Source organism: Gossypium arboreum, chromosome 9 (assembly GCF_025698485.1).
Source record: "Gossypium arboreum isolate Shixiya-1 chromosome 9, ASM2569848v2, whole genome shotgun sequence".
Classification (NCBI taxonomy): domain Eukaryota; kingdom Viridiplantae; phylum Streptophyta; class Magnoliopsida; order Malvales; family Malvaceae; genus Gossypium; species Gossypium arboreum.
The window spans coordinates 85,282,296-85,300,304 of NC_069078.1; the positions used below are offsets into that span (position 1 = coordinate 85,282,296).

The 18,009-nt window shown below is 30.3% G+C and overlaps 4 protein-coding genes across 4 annotated transcripts; 2 read left to right on the forward strand and 2 right to left on the reverse strand.

The window, feature by feature from the left end:
• Positions 1 to 1,593: 1,593 nt before the first annotated feature.
• On the forward strand, positions 1,594 to 3,997 carry LOC108456749 (adenosylhomocysteinase-like). The gene is made up of 2 exons (XM_017755390.2): positions 1,594 to 2,520; positions 2,961 to 3,997. Exons 1-2 carry the CDS (start codon positions 1,810 to 1,812, stop codon positions 3,705 to 3,707), a joined length of 1,458 nt encoding a protein of 485 aa, XP_017610879.1. The 5' UTR covers positions 1,594 to 1,809; the 3' UTR covers positions 3,708 to 3,997.
• A 4,435-nt stretch (positions 3,998 to 8,432) lies between these two features.
• LOC108454538 (heat stress transcription factor A-5-like) lies at positions 8,433 to 10,924 on the reverse strand. Its single transcript, XM_017753033.2, has 2 exons — positions 10,557 to 10,924; positions 8,433 to 9,947 (listed from the first exon to the last, which is right to left on the reverse strand). The coding sequence occupies exons 1-2, from the start codon at positions 10,800 to 10,802 to the stop codon at positions 8,760 to 8,762; spliced, it is 1,434 nt and encodes a 477-aa protein (XP_017608522.1). The 5' UTR covers positions 10,803 to 10,924; the 3' UTR covers positions 8,433 to 8,759.
• A 2,726-nt stretch (positions 10,925 to 13,650) lies between these two features.
• LOC108454986 (protein STRICTOSIDINE SYNTHASE-LIKE 10-like) lies at positions 13,651 to 14,894 on the forward strand. Its single transcript, XM_053018653.1, has 3 exons — positions 13,651 to 13,910; positions 14,018 to 14,287; positions 14,381 to 14,894. The coding sequence occupies exons 1-3, from the start codon at positions 13,651 to 13,653 to the stop codon at positions 14,892 to 14,894; spliced, it is 1,044 nt and encodes a 347-aa protein (XP_052874613.1).
• A 387-nt stretch (positions 14,895 to 15,281) lies between these two features.
• Positions 15,282 to 16,988, reverse strand: LOC108456138 (probable xyloglucan galactosyltransferase GT15). Its single transcript, XM_017754734.2, has one exon. It carries the CDS (start codon positions 16,752 to 16,754, stop codon positions 15,303 to 15,305), a length of 1,452 nt encoding a protein of 483 aa, XP_017610223.1. The 5' UTR covers positions 16,755 to 16,988; the 3' UTR covers positions 15,282 to 15,302.
• Positions 16,989 to 18,009: the final 1,021 nt, after the last annotated feature.

Sequence of the window (18,009 nt, forward strand, 5' to 3'; positions counted from 1 at the left end):
GAGGAATTAGTTTAATACAATTGAAGTTCGTAATATCGACCCACCTTTAGGGAATTAGCTTCTCGATATAATAGCATATTTCAACTCAATACTTATTTATAAATTTAATCAATTAATATATATATATATATAACACATTTACTTTATTAATTTAACTCTTATTAATTGGCTCGGATTTAAGAACGGATATACAGATCGAACCACTAACACACCAATATACACACCGAAGTGCTAGTTGGACATAAATGTGTCGAATCCACCAACCACACCAGAATACACTCGTACCCTTAGAGAATTGGAGCTGGCGATATATTTTCAACCCTTATGAAATTGAACAACTATTGCAAAATAACAAACGCTAAACACTAAAATCTCCTTCCTATTACACGAACCCCGCTATGACATGTCAACTATATTCATAACTCTATCCGACATCGTTAATAGTGCAATATCCATCTATTTTGATTCATGACAATATATTGTATACACAATACATGTCATCATGAGATAACAATATCTTAATCACAAGATTTAACACATTTTGACATACCACAATCAAAATATGAATTATTTTTCTTTTCTTTTTTCTACGGTGAGGAAGAAGACGAGAGAAAAATGACTTATTTTTCTTTTAATTTTTCTTATATTTTTGTTTAATTTTTAATTAATCAAATTAAATTAATTAACCTTTAATTAATAAGACTTAAGCATGATTAACAAACGTTAGTGGATTATGACATCCACTACCACCGTTTGAAGTAATTAAAATGGTCTAATTCCTCATCTAGTCCTTTTAACCATTTAAAAATATATTGTGATAAAATCTTACAATTTAATCCTTATAATTAATTAACTATCAATTCAACAAAATTGTCGGACCAAACTTTAATATATTGCTATATTAACCTAGTAATAATAAATAATAATATTTACAAATTTGATTTACTGAAAATAAAATTTTAAAGTCGCCGCTTCCTTCACCACTGAAAAATCAGACTATTACAATAAAAATAGGCTTAAGTAAAAAATAGGACTATTTAAGGTATGGATTGAGCTCGAATTAAAATATTCAAGACCCGAGCCTCGCTTGATCCATTTTTTATGTTTATATATATTATATTATATTATTTATATATATTATAATTTATAACACATAGAAACTAAATCTATTATATATAATACTATAATGTAAAGATTAAAAAAATGTTAAGAAGCCCTTGTAAATAAAATTTTAATAAATGAAATAACATAAAATGAAATATTAAATTAAAAACAATGTAAATATATATTTTTTAAAACCAATAAAAGATGATCTAAAACGGATTTGAGTTAATTATTTTCAAATGTAAATATATTTAAGTAAAATTTTAAGTTAGACCAAACTTAAAAAATGTAAAATTTATTAATGTCATATTTAATCTACTTGAACTCATCACATGAATTATATTTATTATTATTTTACTATTTTAGAATTAAAATTTTATATTTAAATAAAATGCATGTTTGTACCAATCATATTTTTCTTAATACATATATAAAAAAGAATATATATATATATATATATACACAATTAAAAAAATCAAAAGATATACGAACATTATGGGATTTATCAATTATCTAAGTCCTAGAGGAGATGAGATCCACCAACCTCACCACTAAATCTGGACCGTTTGATTTCACCCTCTTCGTCTATATATACCATCCTTACTCCTTCACGTATTCCTCGCCACTTCCCACTCTTCAATTCCTCATTTCAAGGGAGAGAGTGTATCAGTGTTTCTTCCCCTCTTTACTTAATTTCTCTCCGCCATGGCTCTCTCCGTCGAGAAAACCGCCGCCGGCCGTGAGTACAAGGTCAAAGACATGTCTCAGGCTGACTTCGGTCGTCTCGAGATCGAGTTAGCTGAGGTTGAAATGCCTGGTTTAATGGCTTGTAGAACCGAGTTCGGCCCTGCCCAACCTTTCAAAGGAGCCAAAATTACTGGTTCTCTTCACATGACCATCCAAACCGCCGTTCTTATTGAAACCCTTACCGCCCTCGGAGCTGAAGTCCGTTGGTGTTCTTGCAACATTTTCTCTACCCAAGACCACGCTGCCGCTGCCATCGCTCGTGACTCCGCCGCTGTTTTCGCTTGGAAAGGGGAGACCCTCCAGGAATACTGGTGGTGTACTGAGAGAGCCCTTGATTGGGGTCCTACTGGTGGACCTGATCTGATCGTCGATGATGGTGGTGATGCTACTTTGTTGATCCACGAAGGTGTTAAAGCTGAGGAAGTTTATGAGAAAACTGGGCAACTCCCAGATCCGGCTTCGACTGATAACGCTGAGTTTCAGATTGTTCTAACCATTATCAGAGATGGGTTGAAAGCAGATCCCAAGAAGTATAGAAGGATGAAGGAGAGATTGGTAGGTGTTTCTGAAGAAACTACAACTGGAGTAAAGAGGCTTTATCAGATGCAGGCCAATGGTACCTTGTTGTTCCCTGCCATTAATGTCAACGACTCTGTTACTAAGAGCAAGGTATTATTCTTCAGCTTTTTTTTATATATATTTTAGTATAGATCTCTTCTTTCATATGCAGATCTGATGAATGGGGTTTCTTGTTTTTGTGTAAATTTATTCAGATCTAGTGTTTGATTCTTCTGTTCTAATTGTTACTTATCTTTTGATTGACCTGAAATTGGGAGCTTATTCTAAGTATGATCTTCATATGCACATACTTGTTTATTGCAATGTAAAATTTTGCTTCAATGACATATTTTCTGACATGGATATAGAGATATAATCTTAATCTAGGAAATAAAATGCTTATATCTGTTAATATTTGAAAATGGGTACGGAGATATAGTCTTATATATTTAATCTTTAATGGGCTTTGCTTGAGTGATTGAATTGTGGTTTTAATGGCCATTTGTGTATATTGATGTAATTTGCTTTTATGATTTGATCTCTTGGAACAGTTCGATAACTTGTATGGATGCCGTCACTCACTTCCCGATGGTTTGATGAGAGCTACTGATGTGATGATTGCCGGCAAGGTCGCCGTTGTCTGTGGTTATGGTGATGTCGGAAAGGGTTGTGCTGCTGCCTTGAAGCAAGCCGGTGCTCGTGTCATTGTTACTGAGATTGATCCCATCTGTGCCCTTCAGGCTCTCATGGAAGGACTTCAGGTTTTGACCCTAGAAGATGTTGTCTCCGAGGCTGATATCTTCGTCACCACAACCGGTAACAAGGACATCATCATGGTTGATCACATGAGGAAGATGAAGAACAATGCCATTGTTTGCAACATTGGTCACTTTGACAATGAAATCGATATGCTCGGTCTTGAGACCTATCCTGGTGTTAAACGCATCACCATTAAGCCTCAAACCGATAGGTGGGTCTTCCCTGAAACCAAAACCGGCATCATTGTGTTGGCTGAAGGACGTCTGATGAACTTGGGATGTGCCACTGGACACCCAAGTTTTGTCATGTCCTGCTCGTTCACTAACCAGGTGATTGCCCAGCTCGAACTATGGAAGGAGAAGGCAACTGGAAAATATGAGAAGAAGGTTTACGTATTGCCAAAGCACCTCGACGAGAAAGTTGCTGCACTTCACCTCGGCAAGCTCGGAGCTAAGCTCACTAAGCTCACTAAAGATCAAGCTGATTACATTAGTGTGCCTGTTGAAGGTCCTTACAAGCCTCCTCATTACAGGTACTGAGAGAAGAGTTGATGAGTTTTTATCAAGAAAGAAAAAACATCCGGATGGTTTGATTGTTTCTTGTTTTACTGAAATTTCATGATGGTTAGGTTTTTGTTTTATTTTTAGAGTTTTTTTTGTGTTTGGGTGATGGGAAAGTGCCTGGGGGTGGGAAAATGATGTGGGATTTGGTATCTTCTTGTATGAAGATGACCAAATGGGTTTGAAATAAAAATGTTAGGGATGTGTGGAAGATTATATAGTATTTGCCATTAATGCAGTCTTGTTTTGCTGCATTGCTTTTTTTTAAAGCAATTTTATTTTATATACTTCAATACCAACATGGGATATTCACTAAAATTTGATACAAATAATCAATATAATGTGTAGTTGTGAAATTATTAATGAATCAATGCATATACATTTGTATTCTTTTAAATGAATGAAAAAAAATTATTCACACAAAGAATTTTATACATTTGTAATATAAAAAGGACTTGTCACTTAATATTTTTATCACTTAATTATAAAAAGTTATAAAATACACATTTAATTATGTTTTTTTCCTTTTTGTTTCCTGTGTATGAAAAATTATAAAGTTGTCAATCCAATTATTCATATTTGTCTTTTCTTTTTGTTACATAGCTTAAAATTTAAGTGATTAAAAAATATTAATAGTTGATTAAAATTTGATAGTCAAAATTATAATTAGATGACCACTAATGTAATTTACACTAGATATAAAAATATAAAAATAATTATTAAATTATTTCTATAAAAAGAAACTTATTTAATATAATTATATACTATTTATGGAATTCCATAATCGAGTTAAAGAGAGATTGATAAGTGTTTTATAAAAGTATAGTAAAATATTTAAAAAGAATGTCAATTTTTAAAATTATTAGTGAAAAAAATAATTTCTGAGTACCCAATACTCACTATTTATTTATTAATAAAAATTCATAATATAAAATAAAATTAATAATAATAATTAAAATATAACTTCTAAATGACAATAATAATAAAATTTTAAAAATAAATTTGCATAGATATTAACTTCAAATATTTAAATTTGAATAGAAAATTATTATTTGTACAAGTTTTATATGTGCAATTTATTCTTTTAATGATCCTTTTGTATATACTAACACTTTTAAAATGCAACAACATTAAAAATCTCAAAAAGTAATTTTATTATATGAGAAAAATTAACAAAATATAAATTTTTTAAATATATATATTCAATTCACATAATAAATTCATAAACTATTAAATGTACATACTATAAATAATGACAAAAGTGTTACAGCATATATAGATGGGATAATATTTAAAAATTGAACCACCTCTAATAAATACTTAAAATTTTATTTAAACATAATTATAATAATAATTCTCTTTTCATAATTTTTCATCTTCCTTCTTATGTACTAAAATAAAAGAAAATTGATTTAAGGTTAATTAAAATTTAGAAAATTTATTAAAATTTATATGATTAAGATTTGGGTTTGGAGTTAAAATTGAAATGAAATGAATAATAAATTAAAATCTTAAAAATATTATTGAAATTTATCTGAAATTTCTTTTATTAACTTAAGCTGAATGTAATTATATTAAACAATTCCTTTATTTTCAAAGTCGATATATATTTTTAAAGAAGTTCATCAATAATATGAATATTAGATTTAAAAAAATGAATTATACTTGTTCAAGGAACCGATTAAAAGCGTTAAAATTTTAAAACAACTCACAAATTTCTCAAAATCTATAATCATATAAACTAAGTTTAAACAATATAATAAAATCATACCTTCAAATTTATTCTTCTAACAAAATTGAATTACACCAATAATAGTAAAGAACAAGAAAAAGAACTGTTTTCATTCGATATAAGTTTTTTCTTTCAAGATTTTAGAACCCTAAATTAAACCTTCAATATTGTTATTAAGAGACGAAGATTATTAAGAGATGAAGATGGAGAAATTATAATAAATTCTAATTATATTTAAATAACAATTTAAGTATTTATTGGAAAGTCCTTCAATTTTATAATATTTTGCTCATTAATGATGTGACGAATTGTGATGTACTAAATGTGCATTATGGCATCCAATATTATCCCATATAGAGAAACATGTGTATATACATCATCTTTTTAGATTAAAAAGTTGAAGTCGATTTTCTCTTATACAATATTAGGGGTAGGGGAGATGGATCATACGATTTGAATCCTTATCAAATAAGTGTTCGACAAAAATCTTAATCACTGTTCCATTAAAGTCAGTAATTGTAAATAAAATATTTATTAATGGCTAATAGGTGAAAATTTGATTGATGTATATGATGATATATACGGCAATCTTTTAACTATTTTTTTACATTAAATAGTACGATTCTAACTTAGTGTTCAAAACCTCAAAACATTATAGATATTAAATTTAAAAATTCCACAAGTAAGATTATGGTGAAGATAAATGTATTATATAGAGTATAGTAAAAAATTAAAAAAAATATATATATATATAAAAAGGAAGTTAAAAAAAATATTTTTGAAGGAAAGATTAGATGCTAAAAAAGAAATATTAAATAGTAGTAAGTAAATAGGTAAACAAACTAAAACTCAAGCTAACAGATTTATCCCATGCACTCGGTTTATGTCTACCTCACTACTTGTATTAGAAGATAAATCCGAAAAGAATCCATCTCAACCTCGACATCCTCAACCCATTTATTTCATAACCAACTAAGAGCTTCCCTAACAGCCACAACCTCCGCCATATGAGGGGCTAGGATCGCCCGAACTACATCAAACAAAGTTGCTATCAACGTTTTGAATAACAGCTCCCTAGCTCGACACATTTCCTTCTTTAGACACCACAACTTTAACGTTGCACTTAAGCTGACCCGCAGCTGGTCTCGACTAACAAGTTGTATCAGCAACAGATCATATGCCCATTCCCTGTATGCGATCAAATACATGTTGTAATCTTAAAAAAAAAAAAAAAGATGAAAAGGTTATCCTAACAATAACATAATAAACCAAAGCATAATTTTTTAAAAAATAAATTGATATAATCACAAATGTATTCGTCTGTTTTATGTTTTAAGACTAATCTTTTGTAAATCGGATGTAATATTTGATTTTCAACAACGATAATTTTAAAATTTGAACTTAATCCAAAGAAATTCTTAGCCACTTGTTGATGCAGTGGCTACCTTTTGATTAAGAAAAAAATCATTCATTTATAGTTTATATAAAGAGATAATTAAAACTAAAAATATTTTCTATATTATATGATTCTCTGCATTTTCAAGTCATAGTTCATAAGTATTAACAAAAATATTATGTTTACCATTGATTTCAAATACAATTTTTCTTGTTTTGATATCTTATTAAATTCAGCATTTGTTGGGTCAATATGTTGAATTTAAAATTTATTATTATTATTATTATTATTATTATCAAATTTTCATTAAATACATAAAACCCATTATGATTATGAAATATTTGGAAAAAAGAAATGTAAATTGATTAAAAAAGTGAGCTTAATATATGGAATTAAAAGGTAAATTGAATAATCAATTAATTTTTCAAAGTAAATAAATATATATAATTTATTATATAAAATAATTACATGACAAGTGACAAAATTTCATGTTATCACGTGTTAAAAGAGTAAATCTTTTAAAAGTTGCTTACATAAGAGTCCAGTATTTTAAAATAGTCATATAAAAACGTAATATTTTACAAAATGCTCAAATAAATTTTTTTGTGCAGTTCAACCTAGTGTATAATAAAAATTAGGTAAATATTGATATATTTAGAATATAACACATAATAATTGAGCTAAATATTATTTAAAGTGTGCGGAAAACTATATTTTGAACACTTTTGTAAATGTTACGTCCTTACATAATCATTTTAAAATATTTTATTTTTATATGAACAACTCTAAAAATTGAGTCATAATGTGAACATTTATTTATTTTTATTTTTTAAAACTTCAATTTTAAATATCATATACATTTTTTAAAAATTTATTATAATATTAAAGGAGTTTAAATTTATTGGCATACATTCAGTTTCTTTTTGGGATGTGATGTATTGTTTTCCACCCTTTACACAATTATTTTTTAATTATATTTATTTTTTATATAATACTTAAAATTATTCATAATTCTTTCTCAATTCGTAAATAAAAAAATACATTTCAATATATTCAAACTTACATCTTCCTAAATTTACAACAATACTTATACCAAGTTAATTAAAACTCAGTCAACTCATATATTATTTAAACGGGCAATCATACACTAAAAAAAATCGAATGTAAACGTGGTTGGTGGATAGGAAAAGTAGGAATAAATTGGCTGACATATTATGTGAAAAATGGTATTTCAACAGATTTTTTCTAAATTTTTTTATTATATATTTTTCTGGAGTAAGTTTTGGAGAAAAAGAAAGTTGGTGGAGATTGGTGGGGTAGGTTTGGTTTGGTTTTGTTTTGTTTTAATATTTTATATTTGAGATATTTTTCATAATTGCGGTTGGTGGCTGCTAATATTTTTATCATTAGAAAATGGAATGAAAATGAGTGGTTTACTTTTTTCATTTTTCTGGTTTTCATGTCAAAGAAATGGAGAAAAATATTAAATTTATATACTTTCATTTCAATCGATTAAATTGATGAGAACATTTTTTTCGAGTTTGGGCTAAGAAAAGATTTGGGGTTTAGGGCCAGCTTTGGATTGAAAAAGTAAACACCTACAACATGAATTGTAAAATGAATATGAAGCATACAACATGAGGAAATATGTTATATGAATACGACATTCTCACATCAACAGACAATGAATCAAACAGAAACCATCTCAAGACTGATCTAACAAAAGGAAACTAAACCCCAAAATGTATGAGATGAACTCTCAGATTAACATCCTGTTTTAACATTCGACCAAGCAACTGGATTTCAACATTAGTTATTCAAAATTGTATCATAAAGCAAGAAAAGGAGTAAGAGAGACCCTTGTAGACTCACTGGATTTATGGAAAACAGACAACTTTGCAGCTCAAAGATTAAGCTGCTCCATGTTCTTAGCATTCCTTGCTAATCCGTAGGTCGAGCTTTTGTCGTCTTCTTTGTACGGGTTTGCTTGATGGTCAGAATTGGACTCTTCATCATCGGAGGAATCAGGTCTTTCTGTAAGGAACCGTTCCCAAAATACATCATTCACTCTAACTGGTGGAGTTGCAGGCTTTTGATTTGTATTAAGGTCTTCTTTTGGCGAAGATAATGTTGCTTCCCCATTGATCATGTTTCTGCTGTTTCCGGAAGCTCTGGTATCAGAGTCTTTAGAGTTGGCATTAGACCTTGACTTAGGGTCTTTTCCGATTTCTTGACCGAGTTGGGACATCATAGTTAAGCTCGGACTTCTATTGACTTGTGATGAAGAAGATGCCAGAGTTAGATTCAACAGACAGGAGATATGATTATCGGGTTCGTCACTGGAGTTTAAACTCTGTTGCAGAGTAAAAGATCTGCTTGATTCTGAAAGGTCTAATCTTTCAGGTGCAAATAAGAGGCCCTCAGATCTCATATAAGCATCCTTTGGTTCTCCTTCAGATATCCTTATCCGTGGACTCACTCCATCTTCATCGGAACTTTGTGTGCTTTGAGAAACCAAGTGAATATCTGAAACAGCTGGTGATAATTCCAATCTTAGCTTGTCTGAGAAATCTTGGTGGAAAATGTTTCCAAACTCGGCTCTAGAGCTACTGCTGTTGTTGTTGTTGTCCAAAAGACAAATTTCTCCGACTGGCTCGATTCGATCAATTTGAGGCAGTCTTCTTTTCTTATTATACGCTGTGACATCCATTGATTCCATTGATTCAATCTTACGAACGAGATGCTCAACGAAAGCAGAGTCTTGAACAGCCTTCTCTAAGAAGTTAAACAAAGTTTCCTGCCTCTGCTCCATTTGATCGGCTCGCAGTGTCAGCTCTTCGATCTGATGCTTAGCAGCCGATCGTTCTTCTCTAAACCTCAAAACATTAGCCTCAAGTGCAGTTTTCTCACGTGAAAGCCTCTCGATTTCTTCTTCGAATCCAGCCCTTTCGGGATCTACGAAAGAACCCTGAGGATTACTGTGGCTGTGAATCGGCTTTTTCCGGTGGATGTTCTTAAGGAGATGCTTTTGACCTTTCACAAAATCTTCATTAGCAAATTCCCATCGTTCAGGATCAATCTTACGGAATCCCTGTTACCAAAACATTCATATGCACTCAGATCATGTTTAGGCACACCTGGAGATAGGTATACGATATAATCCTCCAAGGACTCTCTAAATACATGAAAATCTAAGAAAAAATTGAACATACAGGTGTCAGACCAATGGATAGATACCCTTGTCCGACACACACAACCGAGTCCGAGTAACATAATTACCTACTAAGCAAAGTAAAACACATTACTTTTGGTGAAGAATCAGTTCTTATAACAAAAGGACATCAATGACAAATGAAAATCTAAAACAATATAAAAAGAATTACTACAATCCCAAAATGTTCTTTACTAGATTGATTCACTTCTATAGGTCATTGACTAAGAAAATAACCCTAAAACTTTCATACAATTCACCTCATGAATGCCAATAGAAGACTAATTCACAGTCAGATTGAAATCAAACTTGTTTAATCAAATTTTAGGGAAGAACAAAAAAAATGGATGAAAACCCATAAAATAAATGAAATTAAAACGTAAGAAAAACCTATAATTTCTCAGAATTATTAAAGAATTCAGTCAAAGATAAATCAATCAAACAATAAATAAACCCAGAAAAAAAAAACCTAAAGCAAAGGAAACCCACATAAGTATTAAGCTGCCTGATGAAACTGGAGAAGTTATTGTGCTTGAAATAAGTGGGAAGCAAAAGACGAGCGAATTCAGGAGGGTTCCAAACAACAAAGCTCTTATTGTGGGAGCTCCATGACACTATATCGTCGGTCGCAGAGTCGTCCACCATATCGTATGTCTTCAAAAGAAAAGGTGCAACACCACAGCCGCCCCCTCCTCCGCTTCCGGCGGCCGATGTCAAGGGTACTGTTGAGGCCATCAAGAATTTTTTGGTTGAAAAAACAAAAACGAGTTTGCGGAAAATGGAGTCAATGGGAGAAAGCGTCGACCTTTTCGACTGTTATATTCGACGAAGTTTTAAAAAAACGAATACATTTATTTAATATTAAAAATTTGTTCGAATTCTACTCTGAATAACTCATTGGTTAAATTAGATTGCAGGTCATTCAACTATGCTTGAATTTCTTTTTAATCACTTAATTTTTACATTTTTTCAAATGATCAACCAATTAATCGAGTTTATTTTTATCTTATAATAATAAATTTAATTCTCAAATTTTACATATTGTGTCAATATGATCATAATTTTAAACAATTAACCCTCAATCTTATATATTATCTCAATTTTAATTTTTTTTGTAATTTTTCAATTTTGTGATTTTTCGAATTTCCCTTTCATAATGATTTGAGTGGCTTTAATTAAATATAGATTTAGAATTCAGCTCCAATAAGACTTGTTTTTTAACTTTAATTTTAATTTTAAGTGTCGGATAAGTGGTTAGAAACTCAAACATAGAATACAAGTGACGTTAATTATTTAGATAAAATAAACTTTTATAATAAAATAAATAAAATAATGAGTAGCAAACATAAATTTATGTAATGGTTAAATTATAATATAGATAATTATAGTCATACATGGATTTAAACTTTATTATTATTGTCGTAACCATTTTTGAAAAAAAGCGGTATCGACTTGGAGAAGAAAAAAAATGAAAACAGAGTCGCCACCAATCTTTTTAGGTGTGATCGGATCACCTTAAGTTAATCATTTTAATAAAAGTTAAGATTTACTAAAACGATAATTTTGGTCTCTGAAAATCAGAAAATGAGTTCGGGAGTGGTTACGCACGAGGAAGGATTAGCACCCTCGATACGCCCAAAATTGGTACCTAGTTGATTAATTAGTGTCTTAGTGTCGAAAATTTGAAAACTTGAAAGAATTTAAAATACGATCCCTCTTTGTAAAGAAAATGCTCAAATGTTAAGGACCTTCTCGTCTCACAATATAAAATGTCACATCCGTAAGTTAGGACACGACATCTTGAATTTTCGAGAACGAGCTTGCCTTTTATATAAAAATTCGTGTATTTCAAAAGGTTATTCAGTTAGTTAAGGTGAACGAGGAAAATCGAAACCCAGTAAGTTAGGGCACGTTTCCTCGAATTCCCAAACACCGAATATTGCCTTTACTTGCAAAAATCTTATTTCGAGGTAACAAAATACCATACCCAGTAAGTTAGGGCACAACACCTCGTATCTTGAGAATAAGTATTTTCAAAACTCATGTTGCGATTTAAAAGAGTATTCATTATTTAGGTTAAAGGAGAAAAATCGAAACCCAATAAGTTAGGGCACGATTGTCTCGAATTACCAAATACGGAATATTACTTTTATGAAAGAATTATTATTGGGTTGGATATAATGATAATAAGAATAATATTAAAGTAAAGTAAACAATAATATATATATAAATATATATATATATATATATATATATATATGTATGTATATAATAGAAATACACACTACTATATAATAATAATAATAAATATAGAAATACAAAAAGCAAATATAATAAAAATATTAAATTAAAGTAATAAAAACAATACTATATATAAATATATATATATACATAAAATATACACTAATATATAATAGTAATAGTGATAGCAAAAATAATGAAAATATGAGTAATATTAATAATATATTAGAATACAAAAGTAAAGTAATAACAATAGGGTGATAATAATAATAATGATACAAACAATAATACATATATATATAATAATAGTAGTTAGAAATAAAAATAATAAAAGTAACAATAATGATAGTAATAATATAAATAAATATGAAGAGGGCATATATAATATAATAATAATATAAATAATAATATATACATGAGGAATAATAATAATAATATAAATAATAGTAAAAATAATAAAATAATAAAACAAAGCTCTCAACTCTCTTTCTCCTCTTTTCTAAATCCGCCGTTGGTCCGCTTTATTATCATCATGGACCCCACGGGCGCCATCAGTATCCACTGCATACAATGGTCGGACCTCAAAAAAACTTTTTGGTAATGGAAATATGGGTAAGCTTCTTACTTTTATTTTTACTTTATATAAAAAAACAAAATAAAATTGAAAGGAAAACAATAAACAAACAAATAACTAAAGATAAGAATAGACAAAAGAAACCTCTTTTGCTTTGATCTTTGATTAATCTCCAAAAACTAGCCTTTCCAAGAAACAAAAATAACCTTATTTCCAAAAAAACAAAAAAACCTCCTCCAAAACAAAGAACAATCCTTCTCCAAAAAACCAAAACCCCCCCTAAAACAAAGTCTTGAGTGGCTTTTATAGCCAAATTTTACAAGTGGAGTGGTTAGGGTGGTTTAGGTGGCCAAGGGTGGTGGAGTTGGTGGCCAAGGTGGGTGGCCAACAAAGGTGGTGGAGTAGGTGGCCAAGGTTTTTATTTATTTATTTATTTTTTTTTGTGTTTGGGTTGGGATTAGGTTGGGCCAAAATTGGGTTTGGGCTTGTAACTGGATAATAGGCTAGGTTTAATTTGGGTTTGGTTTTATTGGGTCCCGGGCAAAATTTAGGTCTTACAATTATTATTATTATTATTATTATATACTGATTTTGTATTCAATAATAATGAATAAATTTTAATGTAATTAAAGTTGGATTTGAATTAAAATTGATTTTATTTCTCTTAATTACTATATATATATATATATATCCATATTCCGTCTCACTTTTACTATACCTTACATAATTAAGTTTCATTGAAGTTGGTTGTTATTCGTTTCTTCAACAATGAAATCTTTTTCATTCTTCTCTTTTTTCCTTTTATTTTTCTTTGTCAATATCGAACTATCATATCAACAAGTGGATTACAATGAATCTACGTTTAGAAATTATAATCAAAGTAATATCACTCAAGGTACCGGGCTTGAAAGTATAGCTTTCGATTGTAAAGGTGAAGGTCCTTACGCTGGAGTATCCGATGGAAGAATACTTAAATGGGAAGGACCGAAATTTGGTTGGAAAGAGTTTGCTGTTCCTTCTTCATTTAGGTACATTTATAAATTATTCATATTGGTCCTTTCAGTTTTTATTTTTATAACTCATAAATTTTTTTATTGATGAATTTTAATTTTTTTTGTTTATTTTATTGGATTAGGATAAGGAAATTATGTGATGGCTCAATAGATCCGAATCTTGAACCAATATGTGGAAGGCCATTAGGTTTAAAATTCCACATTGAAACATGTCATCTTTATATTGCCGATGCGTATTATGGTCTTTTAGTAGTAGGACCTTATGGTGGCGTGGCTGAAAAACTTGCTACTTCAGCGGGAGGAATTCCGTTTAAATTTACAAACGGATTAGATATTGATACTAAGACCGGAATGGTCTATTTTACGAATAGTAGTACTGTCATTCAAAGAAGGTAATTTTATCTCTTTTATGTTTATCACTAGTAATTAAATTTGTTTTAAAAATTTTATTTTATATTAAATAAATTATTTTTGTGATTGTTTAGGAACATCGATTCTTTATTAAGATCCCTTGATCAAACAGGAAGGCTGCTAAAGTACAATCCTTACACCAAAGAAGTACATGTGATATATAATGATTTAGTTTTTCCTAATGGGGTCGCCTTGAGTAAGAACAATTTGTTCCTTTTAGTGGCCGAATCAACTAGAATGCGAATTTTGAAATTTAATCTCGAGAGTGGAGCAAAAGCTAAAAACATGTCAGAAGTATTTGCTGACCCAGAAGTATTTGCCGTATTACCTAGAGTGCCGGATAACATCAAGAGAAATAAAGACAGTGACTTTTGGGTGGCTTTAAATACTGGAAGATCAGAGAGTATTCAATCGGATGCTTCAGATCCGATCGGTGTCAAGTATAATGAAAAAGGCACAGTTCTAAAACGTTTGGATGGACACAATGGAATAATCTTCAACTCTATTAGTGAAGTTAAAGAGTATAACCATAGATTATATATAGGTTCGATCACTAAACCTTATGTCGGCATCCTAAATGACTATTAGGATCGATTTTAATTTTTTTTTCAATAATTACAATTTAGGAGAGGGGATTTAAATGTTTTTTTTTTGCTAAATTTAGGAAAGGAGATGTTATTACATTTTAGGATTACAGCTTTTTATCATATATTTATTTTAAATTTATTATGATATGATCTCTTAATAATAAAGTATTGCATTAGAGAAAGAAAGTGGCATGAATGACAGAAACTGAAGACCAAAGTAAATTGACTTTACTTATATTTAAATGAATGTTACAATTAGCTAGGAAAAAAAAATAAAATATTGGACCAGCTGTCCTCATTTGGGTTTTATAAATAAAATAATCTTCACAATAGTTTACAACTTTTGAAAAAAGAAAAGAAAAGGTATAATACATAAATAACCCCTGTATTTTTCAGGATGGTCCCTGTGTCAATTTTTTGTCAAAATTTTTATTCTTTTCAGAATTCCATTGATTGCTAAATCAAATGCATCATCTATGGTCTCTAACCTAGACCTAGGATCACCATAAACGATCCTTGGAATCAATTTTATAACTTCTTCTCTCATTGCCAATTGTTCATCCTTCGAAACTTGAAGCAATGTTTGGTTGATTGTAACTTTTCCAACTCGTAAATCCTTTGATGAAATGAATACTGAATATCTGTTGTGATCCTTTGGTAAATGCCATACATATTGTGTATAAGCACTCCCTGGATGGAAGAAAACTGGGATACAACCCGATAATATCGAATCGAATGTTGATCTTCGGGTTAACGAATCTCCCGGAGGTTGCAAACAGAAGACTGAGCTTCGAAATAGACTCATTAAGTTAACTGGGTCGTCGCATTGATTGAACAAACTGCAATCCATGAAGTTGCATAACTTGTTTGAAGCTTGGCATTGGTCGATAATCTCGGCACGGATTGATCCTTTTTGTTTCGATCTTCGAGCACCTGCGAACGAGAATAAGTAAGGTCTGTTCTGTTTTCTGAGGAATTCTTGCCATTGATGAACTTGGAAATCATTTACAGGATGGAAATACGTCGGATACGGTACCGCAACGTCGTTTTTTGAGTACCCTGTTTCGATTGTCAACATTGTTATGTTTTCCGACTCCGGCAAGAGCCTGAAGTTGCTGCCCCAGTCCGATTTCCGGTTCGATTTTCGTCGAAAATCTCGAGCAATCCGACCTGAAATCAAGAAATGATCCATACCTGAATTCCTTTTCCATTCAGGTTTTCTTGCAAGCCAAGCAACCAAATCGATCCCCGATAAATCTCTCATCGACGTATTGAATCCCCACAAATATCGACGAAGATCCAAACCAGCATAGTACGGCACGAAAACGGCGGAAGCAAGAGTCGAATCGTCGGTTAAACAGTCGTATTTCTTCATTCGATTATGAAAAATAACCTCCAACATGAACTGATTCGTAGAAAACCAACTATTCTTCCATAAATCCGAAGCATTTAAAGCTTCAATCCCAGGGCCTAAACCCGAATTTTCCAAAGATTTGCACATACTGTATTTATCAGTTGATCTTGTAATCAACTGACAATCTTTGATCACATCTTCATTGAATATCTTGGGAAGATCATGGATATAAATGTACCGACCCAAGCATGAATCTTCGGTTTCGTTCAACTTTCCAGGAAAATAAGTTACAGAACCAGTTGATTTTCCGTGAAAATAAACGTGCCCTTTAATGTTCTCAAAGAAGAGATGATTAAAACAGAGTAACATGAAGAACAAAACAACGGGGAAAAATAGAACAAAACAGAAGTGATTGCTGCAATACTTTCTTTTCGATTGATTCTTCCATTTGATATTCTTGGTGGGATTTCCTGCACAAAACTCTGATATCAATACATGGAGTTTCATTGCAGATTAAAGGAAAAAGAAAAAGAAATAAGTGAATGAATGAATGAGAGCTTGTTCATGAACTTTCAAGCTATCATAAGATATTGAAAATGGCTGACTTGATGATGGGGGGAAAAGATTTTCAATGGGCAAATGCATGTAAAAGCTAGGGATGATTCATGAATCAAGAAAAATGATTTTTTATTTTGAGCTTACACGGACTGGAAAACAAAAAAAGACTGGTTGACCAAGTAATTGTTCATTTTTCAAAGGTAGTTGGAAACAAGTATTTAGCAGAAAAGAAAATTGAAGAATAAAATAATATAAAATAAATTAAATTTTATGTAATACAAATTATTTTAAAAACTAATATTAAAAAATACATTAAAGCAATCTGAACACTAAAATTGTCAAATTTATTTTTTGGACATTTATTGATAAAAATATACGTTTTAATTGTTACTAAAGCCATTTTTTAATTATATTTGTTTTTTAATATTTTATTATATTATTGAGTGTTTAAAAAACAAAAAAGTGGTAGAAAAAGTGTTCGGGACGAAAGTCAGTGGCGGTGGGCGACGGCTAAGTTAAAAGTTCAAAGTTCAAACCATGTGGTCTTTAATCTATAGGGTTAATTCCATCATAAGTCCTCAAGCTATAGTACATATTCTAAATTAGTCCTTAATCTTCAAAATGTTTTATAAATCTTGAGGTATTAATATTGTATCCATCAAGTCCTTATGTTAATCTAACCTAGGTCACATATAATATTAGGCATATTTAAAACATGTGTAGCAAATTGTAAACATGTATGCCTATGATAGCAATAACTTGGATCAGATATGTTAAAAGAAAAAATAATTTTAAATTTTTTTATTGACATTGCATATTTTTAACACATTTGCTTCAAATTATTCATGCAGTAAATATATACCCGTTTATAATTTTATTTCGTGATTTTAAATATGTTACATGTCATATTCGAATCAAAATTTAACGCTTAAATTAATAGTTAAGTTGACTGAAAAAACCTGATTGATACCATATTAAGACCTTGAGGATTCAATTAGAATGTTTAGAAGTTTGGGTACTAATTTAAAATATGGGTAACAGTTTGGGATGTTTTAATACAATTAACCCTGTATATAAATTATGAATTTTCCAGGAAAGAACCCGAGAGATATTAATGGCAGGTTTAGGGTTTAGCTGAGTTACGTTGCTACTAAGGGAGGTTATATTAGAGGGAATAAATATGAATATTTTAAAATTCCTAATA

Bases quoted from the DNA above. Each gene is read 5' to 3' on its own strand.
- LOC108456138 (XM_017754734.2), bottom strand. From the start codon at position 16,754: ATGAAACTCCATGTATTGATATCAGAGTTTTGTGCAGGAAATCCCACC.
- LOC108456749 (XM_017755390.2), top strand. From the start codon at position 1,810: ATGGCTCTCTCCGTCGAGAAAACCGCCGCCGGCCGTGAGTACAAGGTC. The intron at 2,521-2,960 runs GTATTATTCTTC...CTCTTGGAACAG, and splicing joins ACTCTGTTACTAAGAGCAAG to TTCGATAACTTGTATGGATG.
- LOC108454538 (XM_017753033.2), bottom strand. From the start codon at position 10,802: ATGGCCTCAACAGTACCCTTGACATCGGCCGCCGGAAGCGGAGGAGGG. The intron at 9,948-10,556 runs GTGGGTTTCCTT...TTTTGGTAACAG, and splicing joins TCAGGCAGCTTAATACTTAT to GGATTCCGTAAGATTGATCC.
- LOC108454986 (XM_053018653.1), top strand. From the start codon at position 13,651: ATGAAATCTTTTTCATTCTTCTCTTTTTTCCTTTTATTTTTCTTTGTC. The intron at 13,911-14,017 runs GTACATTTATAA...TTATTGGATTAG, and splicing joins GCTGTTCCTTCTTCATTTAG to GATAAGGAAATTATGTGATG. The intron at 14,288-14,380 runs GTAATTTTATCT...GTGATTGTTTAG, and splicing joins AGTACTGTCATTCAAAGAAG to GAACATCGATTCTTTATTAA.